The 14,534-nt window shown below is 38.8% G+C and overlaps 1 protein-coding gene across 1 annotated transcript in view; it reads left to right on the plus strand.

Moving 5' to 3' along the window:
• The window catches only part of APPL2 (adaptor protein, phosphotyrosine interacting with PH domain and leucine zipper 2), a 79,590-nt gene that overhangs the window by 62,997 nt on the left and 2,059 nt on the right, over positions 1-14,534 (plus strand). The window contains exons 12-20 of the mRNA XM_003771096.4: positions 2,176-2,218; positions 2,301-2,357; positions 3,469-3,557; positions 5,321-5,479; positions 6,460-6,512; positions 9,212-9,386; positions 11,011-11,047; positions 11,169-11,309; positions 13,141-13,188. Of these exons, the coding sequence (XP_003771144.1) occupies positions 2,176-2,218; positions 2,301-2,357; positions 3,469-3,557; positions 5,321-5,479; positions 6,460-6,512; positions 9,212-9,386; positions 11,011-11,047; positions 11,169-11,309; positions 13,141-13,188 (802 nt within the window). The remainder of the gene's footprint in view (positions 1-2,175; positions 2,219-2,300; positions 2,358-3,468; positions 3,558-5,320; positions 5,480-6,459; positions 6,513-9,211; positions 9,387-11,010; positions 11,048-11,168; positions 11,310-13,140; positions 13,189-14,534) is intronic.

Consider the following 14,534-nt stretch of genomic DNA (forward strand, 5'->3'; position numbering starts at 1 on the left):
ATGTAGGATTTGAATGCAAATCCTGTGACTCCAGAATCAGGGATCTTGTAACTGTACCAGGCAGGGCCTGAAACAGGGTAGTACCCACAGGAGGTATGATAAAAAGAACACAGTCTCTGGAGTCAGGGTCTCCATCTCTGATGCTTAGGGAACTTCTTTTCCCTCTCTATGCCTCATTTTCCCCATCTGTAAAATCATGATGGAGTTGGACCAGATTGCCTCTGATGAACTTAAGAATGTTAAATGCAAAGGACTCAGACAAAGCTGGCCAAGGATCACCCTCACTGCCTATGTTTGCACATCAGTGTGGGCTGAGGAATGAGATTTGGGGGAGGAAGGAGTGGGAGGTGGCCTGTACTTAATTTAAGGAGCCAAGATGGAAAGGGCAATGAATGGTGACGACTTGTCTGGGAAACTGCTCAAGTAATAGACAGTGATTCTTCCTCCCTTCTGTCCTCAAATGTCAGTTGTTCATTTAGCATTTTTGCCACCTGAAATCAAAAACATGAGATGGGAGCCAAGAGTATGGGGAAGCCTCGTGAGGGAGGGTGGAAAGACGTCTGGATTTGAAGTATAAGGATCTGCTTTGCATGACTTTGGATCAGTCACTTCCCGCTTCCTCAGTTTCCTACTTTACATCCTCCTCCTCATAACTAGCATTTCCATTGTACTTTAAGGTTGGGAAAGCATATTATAGATATCTCATTTGATCCTCACAGTTGGAGAGACAGGAGAAGGTGCTATTATGGTGCCCACTCACTACCTCCAGTTAATGAGGATGGTGGACAGGATAATCTCAAAGTCTTGTGATCTTAAGATGTACTTTATTCCACCTTCCCTTCCTCCAGAGAAAATGTAAGCTCCTTAAGGGGGAGTAGTTATTTGCTTTTATCTTTGGATCTCCAAAGGCCTGAAACATAATAATGTTCCTGATGCTTCTAAAATGTTTGTTGATTGATTGATCTTTGACTTGCCCCAAATCATACTGATTCCTAGCAGAAAAATCAAAACCCAGATCAGGTTACTAGTTTGCAAAAAGAGCAATGAGGGAGGCATATAGAGAAATATGAGAAAATGGGGGAAATAATACCTGGTCTGCCTTCCTCACACAGATTTAGGATGGCCGAGCACTTTCAAAATTATAAATTACAGATTAGAGAGCATGGCAGAATCCAGAGAATATTAAATATGCAGTCAGGAAGACCTCAGATCAAAAATCCCATATCAATACCAGCTGCATGACACTGGACAATCCCAGCCTTCTGATCTCCTGGAAAGTTGCAGTAGCTTCTCTGCCTTTCTTATAGTCCAGCCTCCACATAGCTGCCAGAATGATTTTCCTATAACCCAAGTCTGACCATGCTCAGTAAACTCCACTGGCTCCCTATTACCCCTGAGTTAAATAAGGCTTCCTCTTTGGACATTAAGAATCCTTCACAATCTGACCCCAAATTACCTGGACAACCTTCGATAACAAAACTGCCCTCTTAGTGTACTCTGTTACTCTATTTCCCACCTCCATGTATTTACACTGGTCATCTCCCATACTGGGAACATTCTCTCTCCTCATGTCATTTCTCAGGATCCTCAGTTTTCATTCTGGTCTCATTTCCAGTGCGAGCTTCTTTATCTCCATCTAATTAGACTCTCCCCCAAATAATCCCATCTATAAGTTTTGAGGCTCAGCTATAACATTTCAAGATCTCATTAAGCCTTAAATCATTGAGCCTAAATGACAATACCTATTGTCTCCCAAGCATATAGCATTGTGGGAGGGCCTTCGTCCAAAGCCCAGCTCAGATGCTTATCATCCATCTGACTATGAGGAAATCACTATATTTTTTATCTATAAAATCAGAGAAGCAGGAGGCATCAGGAGGCAGGGAAATGGGGGTCAAATCCCACCTCTGGTATTTACCTATGTAACTGTGACTAATCAACACAGGAGGCTCCCTGAATTATTTTATTTTTAAATCCCCATCCTAACACATGATAGGTGCTTAATAAGTGCTTGTCAGTTGAATAAATGAATGAATATATGAAGTGGGATTTGAACTTGGTGTCTTGTCTTTAAATACAGTATCCCATACTATTTCTCATACTAGCATGAGCCCAAAGGGGAGAACTGAATTAAATACATCTAGACAAAAAAATTTTTAATGTGTTTTATTTTAGGGGGATAACCCTTCAAGCCGAAAGCAAAAAGGAAAATGAGGAGGTAAAGACTTTTGCCCTTTGAACCACTGCCCCTGGTGGGAGGATCAATCCAGAAATTCACTGTGTTTCTTTGTCCTTTGCAGTGGATATGTGCCATTAACAACATCTCCAGGCAGATATACCTGACTGACAACCCTGAGGTAAGCAAGCCCAGGTATGAGATGTGGCACATAGTAGGTGCTTTAAATCTTTAATTGACTGATTACCAGTCTATTTTCTCAAATAGTGAAGGATCAAAGCATAGGCTTTGACCAGACCCCTTTGTTCTATTTCACCCCCTCTCCTGGAAAACTGCAGTAGCCCCTCTGCCTCTCTATAATCCATTCTCCACAGTTGCCAGCATGATTTTCCTATGACCCAAGACTGATCATGCTCAGTAAATCCCATTGGCTTCCTATTGCCTCTAAGTTAAATATAAACTCCTCTTTGGACATTAAGAACGTTTCACAACCTGGCCCCAACCTACCTTGACAGCCTTGATACAGATCAACACTTACATCTAACCAAACTGTCCACCTACCGGTCCCCCTCTGTGATACTGTTTCCCACCTCCAAGTATTTGCACTGATCATCTCCCACACTAGGAACATTCTCGCTCCTCACTGCCATTTCTCAGAATCCTCAGTTTTCATTCTGGTCTCATCTCCATTGCCACCTTTTCTATGAATCCTATCCCCTTCTAATCAGATTCTCCCCCAAATAATCTGTTATGTGTGTGTGTATATATATATATACATATATACATATACATATATATCAAGAGCTCTTATTTATTAAGAGTTGTATTACTACAACTTTAGCTGCTATATTCTTAACACAAAGAGCTCTTCTCTATGAAGCCTGTCCCCTTCTAATCAAATTCTCCCCCAAATAATCTATTAATTGTATATGTGATAATAAGAGCTCTTATTTGTTACGTTACTACAACTTTATATATAACTTAACAAAGAAAACCCTTTAAGGTTTCACAAAGCACATTTGATTCTCACAACAGGTTGGCATTACATCAACCTCATTTTACAGATGGGGAAACTGAGGCTCAGAGACCTGGCCAGCGCACGTTCCTGACTCCAGGCTTGCTACCTAGATATCCATCTGTGTAATATGGTGCTTTCCCCAGCTAGACTGTAAGCTCCTTGAGGGCAGGAATTTTTTTGCTTTTTTTCTTTGTTTCTCTTGGGTGCCTGACACATGCACATTTAATATATGCTTTTTGATTGATCGATAGATTGATTGATTGATCCCTTCCAGGCCGTGGCCATCAAGTTGAATCAGACAGCCCTCCAGGCAGTGACGCCAATCACAAGCTTTGGAAAAAAACAGGACCCCTCACGCTCAAGGTAATTCACCATCCTGGTGGAAAGGAACAGTTATTATTCTCTTTATATCCCCCAAACTTACCCCAGGGCCTAGTATGCTTAATAAATACCTATTGATTACTATTGGACAATTAGGTGGTATGATGAGCAAAGTACTGGACCCAGAGGCAGGAAGACGAGTTAAATCTGCCCTCTGAACATAGTTGTGTGACTCTGGGCAAGTCACATCACCTGTGTGATTCAGTTTCTCTAACTACAAAATGAAGTAAAAGTAGCACTTTCCTAGGGTTGTGGTGAGGATAAAATGAGAACATATTTGTGAAAGCACTTAGCACAGTGTTGTGCACATAATAAGTGTTCTACAAGCATTATTATTATCATTATTGTCAACATCACATAATCATCATCTTTATTAGTTTTCAAGTATGAAGGCCCTTTCCAAATGGCTGATTAGTTTCCATTGACTGAGAAAACTAATGATGACAAAAAGCTCTCATGATTCAGTGAGTTGGCTATTAAGTGAACTAGCGTTGCTTTTGTTACCAAAAAAAAATCTACTTATATTAATAGAATAGGGCCATGGAGAAGTATTGAAACTATATTCTTTCTTCAGTGTAGAGATATATTATTTGTTTATTTAGGCATTTACACATGGATTCAAGGTCCCCTCGAAATAATTTTGTGAGTCACTGTCTAGAAATAACTGATGTCATGGAAAAAGTCAAAAGGTTTTGCATTTTTGTAACATGATAGATGAATAAATTGATAGATGAATGAATGGATGGATGGTAGGTAAATGGATAGATGAATGGATTGATGGAGGGATAGATAGATGGATAGATAGATAAATATTGTTGTTCAGTTGTTTTTTAGTCATGTCCAACTCTTTGTGACTCCATGTAGGGTTTTCTTGGTAAAAATACTAGAATAGTTTGCTGTGTATGTATATGATATGTGAACAAATGAGTGAATAATATCTAGCATTTATAGAGTGCTTTACAAATATTATCTCATTTTATCCTTACAACTATGCAAGACAGGGGCAATTAGTAGCTCCATTTTTCAGAGGAGGAAACTGAAGTGGACATAGGTTAAGTGTGTCGCCCAGAGTCCCACATTTGAACTTGTCTTCCTGACTCCAAGCTCCAGAGCTCTGTCCACTCTGCCATTTAGTAGATGGTAATACTGCCTGTTTAATGACATTTCCATCAATTAGCCATACCTGTTTCTGATGTTGAGTCACTTGATCATGCCCTGGACTTACATGGTAAGAAGTTTCCTTTCCAAGCTTTCCAGTAGCTTTTGTTGCTGAGACAGTTGGAGGACAGGGGAAGCAGGGACAGAAGGGCCTGCAGGTCTCAAAGGTTGGTTCCTTGGACAATGACTACAGGGGCAGTGCTGGAATTCCTAATAGGCATTGGGGAGCTATTGAACATTATTGATCCAGTCTGCATGGAGACTAAATAAATATAAATCCACATATGCTATGTTCACTTCTTTTTTTCTGTTTTTTTTTTAATCTCTCCCATGGTTTTTCCCTTTTGCTCTGATTTTTCTCTCCCAACATGATTCATAAAGCAATGTGTATTAAAAATAAGTAAAATGTAATGCAAAAAAAATATTATTGATGCAGGTAATAACATTAACAAAGTGGTATTTTGGGAAATTTGATCTAGTTACAGTACAATTATTTTATTCAGATGTTCTGTATCTTATATTTTCACTTGTGTTTCCCCAGTAGAATATAAGGTTGATTTGATTTCTTCTTCTTTTCTGTATCTCAGCCAGAGCCGGAAGCATTCAGGTTTAGAAAATGACAAGGTGGTCCCCAACACACCAGCTAAAGTCCCTGATGCCGACCAGTTAATCGTCCCTGGAACACCTATTCAGTTTGATATCGTCCTTCCTGCTACTGAATTTTTGGACCAGAATCGAAGTGGCAGGTAGGGAGTGAAATTGTGACTTTGTGAAAAATAATGTGGGATGGAGGGATGGGGAGAAAAAAACTTCCAAATTCTCAAAGTTTTTGGATTGGAAATCAAAGGATTTCACTGAAGGAAAGAGAGTAGAGAAGCTGGAGGGTGATATCAGGACAATGCACATTTGAACCATCTTTCTGGCCAGCCTTCTTCTAAGGCAGCTAGGTGAACATAGATCTAGACTGGTAGTCAGGAAACTTTGAGTTTGAATTTAGCACTCAGACCCTAGGCAAATCATTGAACTTCTGACTCAGTTTCCCTATCTGTAAAAAAAGGATGGGAAGAGTAGTCACCTCCCAGGATTGTTATGGGGATAAAATAAGACATTCATAAAGCATTTTACAATGCTTAGTATATAGTAGGTGCTTAATAAATGATTATTTTTAAAAATAAATCCAGCCTTAAACACTTACTAGCTTTGTCTCAGTTTTCCTATCTGTAAAAAAATAAATAAATAAAAGGATGCTAATAGTATCCACCTCGCAGAGTTGTTGTAAAGATAAAATAAGATATTCATAAAGCATTTTGCACAGTGATTACTATACAGTAGGTGCTTAATAAATGCTTACTTTTTAAAAAATAAATCCAGCCTTAAACACTTACTAGCTTTGTCTCAGTTTCCCTATCTGTAAAAAAAAAAAAAAAGGATGTTAATAGCACTCACCTCCCAGGATTGCTATGAGGATAAAATAAGATATTCATAAAGCATTTCACAGTGCTTAACATATAGTAGGTACTTAATAAATGCTTATTTTAAAAAAAAATCCAGCTTCAGGCACTTACTAGCTTTGGGATCTTGGCAAGTCACTTACCTGCTGTCTGCTTCCGTGTCTTCATCTCTAGGTATTTGTGTAGCGCTCTGCAAACCTAAAATTGCTGTATAAATGCTAGCCATTGTTGTTATTAATTGCATAACCCTCGCTTTCCCTTTCCTCCCTGCTCAGGCGAACAAACCCATTTGGCGAATCCTCAGATGAAAAGAACCTCAATGAAGAGGGTGAGTACCAAAGTTTGGTGACTTTTTGTCCACTGCAAATGAACCTGGGCTTGAGATGTTATTATATGTCCTTGTAGCCCTTCCAGCAGCTGGTACATGTCCCCAGTGCAGGAAACCAGCCAGGACGGCCCCACTCTCAGCCATATATGAGGCACAGAGTTGGGGCACTTGGGAGGGGGCCAGTATCGCCTGAAAAGGACACTGCCTTCCCAGAGCTTCTAATTGGGAAGATGATGTCCAAATGTGACTGAAACACTTTCCTTCAGTGTGTCATGTGCAGCTTCCAAATTCTTAAAGCTTTTCATTATGGAGGGGTGATTCCCAGATGTCCATGAGAGGCAGTATGGAGGTGGCTTAGCAGAAAGAGTCAAGTTTTGGGAACTAAAAGATCCGGATCTCAAATCCCGACTGGGCTATATTGGGTGAACTTGAACACATCATTTCAATTTCGGTTTGGAAAAAAATGGGGGAGGGAACAGCAGAAGTTGGCTGTTAAATTATGGGGAAACTAGAAATGTTTAGTCTTCTCAGTGGATCTCGTAAAGTTTGAGGAAAGAAAGAAGAATTGAATTACAAATTTGAATTATTCAGTTTATTAGGAGCAGGAATTTTAAGCAGAATATTTGTGAATGACACAGGTCATTAATGGCCATCAGAAAACTATAAATGAAGAAACAATTTTAACAGGCAACAGAAACACAACCGAGACCTGATTGATTGGGATCTAAATGGTCCCAGTTTAATAGGTGCTAGCCCACCCTAGTTTGTGCATTCCCTACTTTGAACAGGTTAGCCCGCCTCATCCTAACCAAAAACTGGCCATAATATTCACTTCTCAAAGCCCTTCCTGCAAACCTACCAGATTCATGCATCTTCACACTAGAAGGACCTCAGAAGTCATTTAGCACAACTTGACAGATGAAGAATTTAAGTCCCAGTCTTGCTTGAAGACACTCAGCTAGGTGGCAAAAATGGGATTTATTTTCTGCCTTCCTGGCCCAGACTTCTTTAGGTGGTGTGATGAATGGGCTAGATTTGAAAGCAAATCTGAGAGTTCAGACATTTATCACATGGATGACTCTGGTCAAATTACTTAGTCTTAGTTTCTTCATCTATAAAATGGGGATAATAATAGAACCCACTTCTCATAGTTATTGGATCAAATGAGATAATAAATGAACAGCAATAATAATAATTAGCACAGTGCTTAGTACATAATAAACATGATATAAATTTTAGCTATTAGCTATCATCATTACTGTTATTACTTTTAGTAGTTGATTTCAGTCAGTAATTCAATCATTTTAATATATTAATTTATATATAAATGCATAAATAAAAAAATAAAATTGTGTCCCTTTGGGATTATTTGTTTTTTGTTCTTTTGAAGGCAACTGGGGTTAAGTGACTTGCCAAAGATCAAATAGGTGTGTTAAGTGTCTGAAGCTGGATTTTAATTCTCCCTGACTCCATGGCTGGTTCTCTAGCCACTGCACCACCTAGCTGTCTAGTTTGGACTATTTGGGCTCTATCTATGGTAGAGCTTTCTGGGCTTGTACTGGTTTGTTCAGCCACAATTGGACACTCTGTACCTTGAACCCACATAGTGATGTCATTTTGGTCCTCTGAGTATAAAGGATGACAACCAATCAAGAGCCAAGTTAAAAAAAAACAAAACAGGCACTGTGCTCATTCAATCAACAAACATTTTTTAAGCTCTACTGAGTACTAGAAACAGCACCAAGTAAGGGATGAGGCCATTTAAAAAAAACAAAAAACAAAAAACCCTAATCTTAGACATTTTGAGACTGGAGAAGAATTTGAAAGTTAGAATGTCAGAGCTGGAAAGGAACTTGGAACTCCGATGTCAGAGATAGGAAGGAACTTAGAACCCAAATGTCAGAGCCAGAAGGAACCTTAGAACAGAGAATATGAGAACTAAGAACGATCTTAGAACAGTGAATGTCAGAGCTGGGAAGGAGCTTAAAACACCAGATGTCAGAGATGGGAAGGAAGTTAGAACAACAAATGTCAGAGGTGGAAAAGATCTTAGAATACTGACTGTTAGAACTAGGAAGGAACTTAGAACACTGAATGTTAGAGCTGGGAAGGAACTTAGAACACCAAATGTCAGAGCCGGGAAGGAACCTTAGAACAGAGAATGTGAGAACTAAGAGGGACCTTAGAACACTGAATGTCAAATCTGAGAAGTATCATAGCGCACCAAATGTCAGAACTGGGAAGGAACTTAGAACAATGAATGTTAAAGCTGGGAAGGAACTTAGAACACTAAATGTCAGAGTTGGAAGCATCTTTAAAAATCCTCTGGTTATTTTTTACAGAAGGAAAAAATGTCTTTCTGGTTTTGCCATTTAGCTAACACATGCTGTCCCAAGTTTACAAGTAAATGAAAAGTGACACTGTGATGATGTCTGCCAGAGGGAGAGACTTATGCGTCCCCAAAAGGCATCTTGGGCTTATAGACAGTTGGAAGTTTCTAATAGGGATGAGGGAGGGAGATGGGTGAAAGGTGCTCCAGGAGAAGGAGGCTCCTTGGATCATGTTTGCTAACATGTCTGAAGAAGTGTCTAGCAGAAGAAAACATCTGTTAAACAAAGGGATGACATATCTAAGAGCAATTAAGCCACGGTCACAAAGCCAACGTGACTTTGAATAGACAAATGTTTTTCCCCTTACAGACTCACTGTTGCAGCAGATGTTTATAGTTCGGTTTTTAGGATCCATGGCCGTCAAAACCGACAGCACCAGTGAGGTGATTTATGAAGCTATGAGACAAGTGTTGGCTGCCCGCGCCATCCACAACATCTTCCGCATGACCGAATCCCATCTCATGGTTACCAGCAAAACTCTGAGGTACGCTTAGGCCCTTATTCTGGTTCCAGATCTCAGGGACAGAACCACTTCTCTTCGAGCTCTGGGTTTTACGGGTAGCATGACATGGACATAAGACATGGACATGCAGAAAGGATGCAAGGAGACAACTACTTCTGACTTGCTCCCACCCTTGGCTTCCAGTCTTGGCAAAGGAAGCCATCTATGCAACTTCAACCCAGGCAATCAGTTCTGTCTAGACTATAGACCAATCTCAAAGGCTTATGTAGCCAGGATCCATGAGACTTTATAAGGTATACAAAAGGAGTTGGAACCTTATAAATATACCAGACTTGGAGCAGCCAAGTGGTACAGTGGATAGAGTGCTCAGCCTAAAGCAAATCACTTAACTTTATGTACCTCAGTTTCCTAATCTGTAGAATGAGCTGGAGAAGAAAATGGCAGACAACTCCAGTTTCTCTGCCAAGGAAACCCCAAAAGGGATTATAAAGAGTTGGACACAATTGATATGAGTCAGGAATAGCAAGGCTTTAACATAGTTATCACTCAATGCAGTAGATAACTTGGAAAATGTATGTTGGGGGTCATAGGCTCAACTATGGTTAATATAAATTTTACTTTAATTAATAATTATAATAGTATATTACATAATATGTAGTAATATATTATATAATATATAACAATAATATGTAATATTATACGTTATAATTATACATAACAATATACATTATAATTTATAATCCATATAATTATAAGATGTGTATTATAATAATATTCTCTCTCTATTTTGGCTAGACAATTGGATTTAAGTGACTTGCTCAGGGTCACGTAACTAGTAAATGTTATCCATTTCAAGCCATCCAAGCCTGGATTTGAACTTAGGTCCACCTGACTTTAGGGCCAGTGTTCTATACACTGTACCATCTAACTGCCCCTATCATTCTCTCCTCTCCACCCCATCACTGATTTTTAAAAAGAAAAACAAAATCCTTGTAACAAATAGAGTCAAGAAAACAAAGTCCCCTAAAGTCCAGATCTGGAAATTAGATCTCATTCTTCATCCTGAGGCTATCATCTTTCTGTCAAGAGGCAGGTAGCATTTTTGATCATTGGTTCTTCTGAATCATAGTAAGTCATTAGATTGAGTTCTTGTCTTTCAAAGTTGTTTATTTGTTCAGTGTTGTTATTATATCAATTATTCTCATGGTTCTGTTCACTTTACTCTGGATTTGTTCATGTAAATCTTCCCAGACTTCACCAAAACCACCCTTTTGATCATTTCTTACAACCCAATAAGTACTTCATTCCATTCATATGCCATGGTTTGTTTTCCAGGTGAGAGGCAGCCTTGTAGAAATCCTAATTTTTCACTACAAAAAGAGCTATGAAGAAGCACCTACAACTCTGTCAACTTGGTTTTTAAAAAATATCTTGATAAATGTATTTTGTTATCATCAATTTTCTCTATAGTCTTTTCATTTTATTTCATTCTTTTAAGCACGATGTGATTCTAAGAATGGTTCCATAGGTTTCACCAACTTGCCAAAAGGATCCATCAAAAAAAGGTTGAATCCCAGTCCTAGAGCAGTCAGCTTTTTGGAGAATATAATTTTCTCATTGCCATTTCTATCTTTTCACATCTCAGGCTGATCGACCCTCAAACCCAAGTAACAAGGGCCAGTGTAAGTATTCTGTGTCCATTCTTATGTCCATTGTTTCTTGTCTTAGTAAAGAATAGCTTCATTTTTTTTCCCTTTAACTCATTAAGTTTCATGCAATCCAATCTCTCATATGTGTTTTCAGTTTGAACTCACCAGTGTCACCCAGTTTGCGGCCCATCAAGAAAATAAGAGATTAGTTGGCTTTGTCGTGCGTGTTCCTGAATCTGCTGGAGAAGAATCTCTAAGTGCATATGTGTTTGAGAGCAACACAGAGGGAGAAAAGGTTGTGATAGCTTTCTATTTTGATCCTATCCTAACTCTTTCCTCCCCCATGAAAAGATATATTTTTTTTAATTTTGGTTTTTTTCCCACGTAAAACAATTTTTTTACATGTAAAAATATGTAAAATACATGTAAAAACAAGTTTTGTAAATGTTGAGTTCCAAATTCTCTCTGTTCCTTCCTTCTTGCCTCCTTGAGAAGACAAGCAATTTGATATAGATTATACATGATAATCCTTCCCTGATTTTATCCTTCAAGCATCTCCCCAACTCCTCCTGGATTCCTTCAAAACATCCATTATCTCCCCAACTTTTTCCTGATTTCTTCCCTCCCTTCCTTCTATCTATAAAAATCATCCCTTCCCAAAATATGACACAAAATCGTGTTTGGATTTTGTCTGCAATCTTTACTAGTCAATAAAGATAGCTTTTGGCAGGGAGAATACTTCATTGTGATTTGTCACAACCTATGTACCTCATCTGTCAAATAATTGCTCTCCCGAACCTCATCATTTTGCCTCAGTTTCCTCATCTGTATATAGAGTTGGAGTGGGAAATGGCAAACCACTCCAGTATGTCTGCCAAGAAAATCCCAAATGGGCTCATGAAAAATTGGACACAACTGAAAAAACAGCATGTGCACATTTAGGATTAGGGTTAGACACTTTAAAAATCTTAAAGGAATGGGTGAGGCAAAGAAAGCTGGAGTCAACTTGTAGGGGAAATGAATAATGATATTGTAACAGGGATATTTTTGAAATCTTCATCAACAGTGTAGAGTCAAGGGTGTCTATTTACAGTAACAAAATAATTTTATCAACAACTTCCAGCTTCTACTGTGCACTAAGGAAAAAATCTGTTTAGGTCAGATGGGATGATAGACCACCAGATAGGAAATCATATGATCTTGGGTCCTGAGCCGGCTATCTAGTCCAGCCCCCTTCACTTTACAGATAAGGAAATGGAGCCCCAGGGCAATTAAGTGACTGAGGATCTAAGGATTCTAGAGCTAGAAAGAGGCCTCAGAGGCCATGTAGGAGTGATTTTACATTTAAGGAAACTGAGGACCAAAAAGTTAAAAGAGATTTGCCAAAAGCCTAGAGAAAACAGTTTGTAAGGCTGCAGTTCAAATGGAAAACCACTGATTCCAAGCTCATTATTCTTTACACCATTTAAACCAGAGAAAAATGAGTTATTATGGAAGAGTATTAATTAAAATGTCGAGTTCTAAATTCTCTCTGTTCCTTCCTTCTTGCCTCCTTGAGAAAGCAAGCAATTTCATATAGATTATATATAACTCCTCCCTGATTTTATCCTTCAAGCATTCTCTGGAAATCTGCAGGATTTTACAAAATCTATCCGTTCTTCCTTTATCTAAGAGGCAGGATTGCCTCCAGACACAAAGCTGTGATTAATTAATTCCTGTTGCTCCTATTTTTGTGTGTGTGTGAGTTTCCAGTCAGTCCTGTCCAACTCTTGTTGACCCCATTTGGGATTTCTTGACAAAGATACTAGAGTGCTTTGCCATTTCCTTTTCCAGATCATTTTATAGGTGAGGAAGCTGAGGCAAACAGGATGAATAAGTTGCCCAAAGTCACACAGTTAGTGTGGGAGGCAGGTTTCCCTGAGTCTGGATCAGGCATTTTATCCATTACACGACCTAGTTCCCATGACCACAATCCTAATTTTCTACACCCCAAGCTTCCATTTTCATGGCCCTCCAATCACATAGCATCCCTAACCTGAAAATCAAGGGAAATGATATGCTTTTCCAAAACTCAATGTGCTTTCTATTTGACTTTCTCAAACCTTTAATTTTCTTTTTTCCTACAGATCTGTTATGCGATTAGTTTGGGGAAAGAAATTATTGAGGCTCAGAAGGTAAGAGGCCTTGAATTGTAATTTATCATTATCCAAACCAGCATTCTTCTCAAGTACGCTTGCAACCTAATCCAAATTAGCTCCAGTGGAAAAGATGAAAATAGCATGGTTGATTTTGGTAGGGATAAAGTTAAGAGAGGAGGGCTTTTTGTCATATTGACCAATCCATCAACATTGAGGAATATACATGCAAAACCTATAACATTGATATAGGCTGTACATCACTTAATGAGATGTCACCTCCACACTTGTTTAAGGCTACAATGAATTACAAGCCTGAACTCATAAGCCCTCTCAGATCATTCATTCATTTTATTCATTGCTCCACAAAACATTTATCAAGCATCTGCTGTTTCCTACGGCACTGTGTGAGATGCTGTGAATACAAAGATGGAAAATTTCCTCAGAGATCAGCCAATATAATGGAAGGAAGGACACACAGGCCGGAGGAAGAAATAACATATATCCAAATAAGGCCTATAAAAATATGAAGACGGGAAAATTTATTCATTATGTGTTAATTAAAAGGAAGAACTTAGAAGAGTCCAAGAAAACTTCATGGTCCATAATAGAATCACCCAACCAATAAGCATGTACTTGGAGCTTGCTGTGTGCTAGGTTTAGGTACATAAAAACAAAAATTAAACAACTTCTGCCTTCACAGAGCTTAGAGTCCATCAGTGTATAAAATAAGAGCATAAAATAAATAAAAGAGTCATTGGGAGGAGGCACTAGCAACTGGAGGGATGAGAAAGGGCCTCATGTAGGGGAATCTGAGCTAAGCTTTCAAAAACATTAAGGATTCCGAGATGGAGAAATAAAGAGGAAGTACATTTCAGGTATAGGAAAGAAACATTTAGGCAAAGGTTCCCAAAAAAGTGGTTAAGCTGGTTCCTTAAAATGCATGAAAGAGAATAGCAGAAGCTTAGAAGGGTCAGCAGAGGACAAAGGCTCATGCTTCATTTTTGGAGATGCTTGAGCTTTATGAGCAGGTGAATGACATGGTGAGTTTGGACTATCACTCTTGTCATTATGTAGAGCATAGATTGGCAAGAGGAGAAAGTTGAGGCAAAACTAAAGTGGGTAATAAGGGGTACCAATGTGGTAATATAAAATAGATTTGGAAGAGCAATAGATTTGGTATAAAAGGTACCAGAAGTGGCAATAGGAAAGACTTGGGAGAGCATGATTGTGGAAGAATGTTATATAAAAATAGTGCACTAGAGATTCAGTTGACCTGGAGAAAGCAAGTCAGACATCAGTCACAGGTTTTTACAAAGGTTTTGCTATTTTATTTAGGTGAAAATAGCTTCATGGGCTCAAGCAAATGCAACTAGGCAAAGCAA

Source organism: Sarcophilus harrisii, chromosome 5 (genome assembly GCF_902635505.1).
Source record: "Sarcophilus harrisii chromosome 5, mSarHar1.11, whole genome shotgun sequence".
Taxonomy (NCBI): Eukaryota; Metazoa; Chordata; class Mammalia; order Dasyuromorphia; family Dasyuridae; genus Sarcophilus; species Sarcophilus harrisii.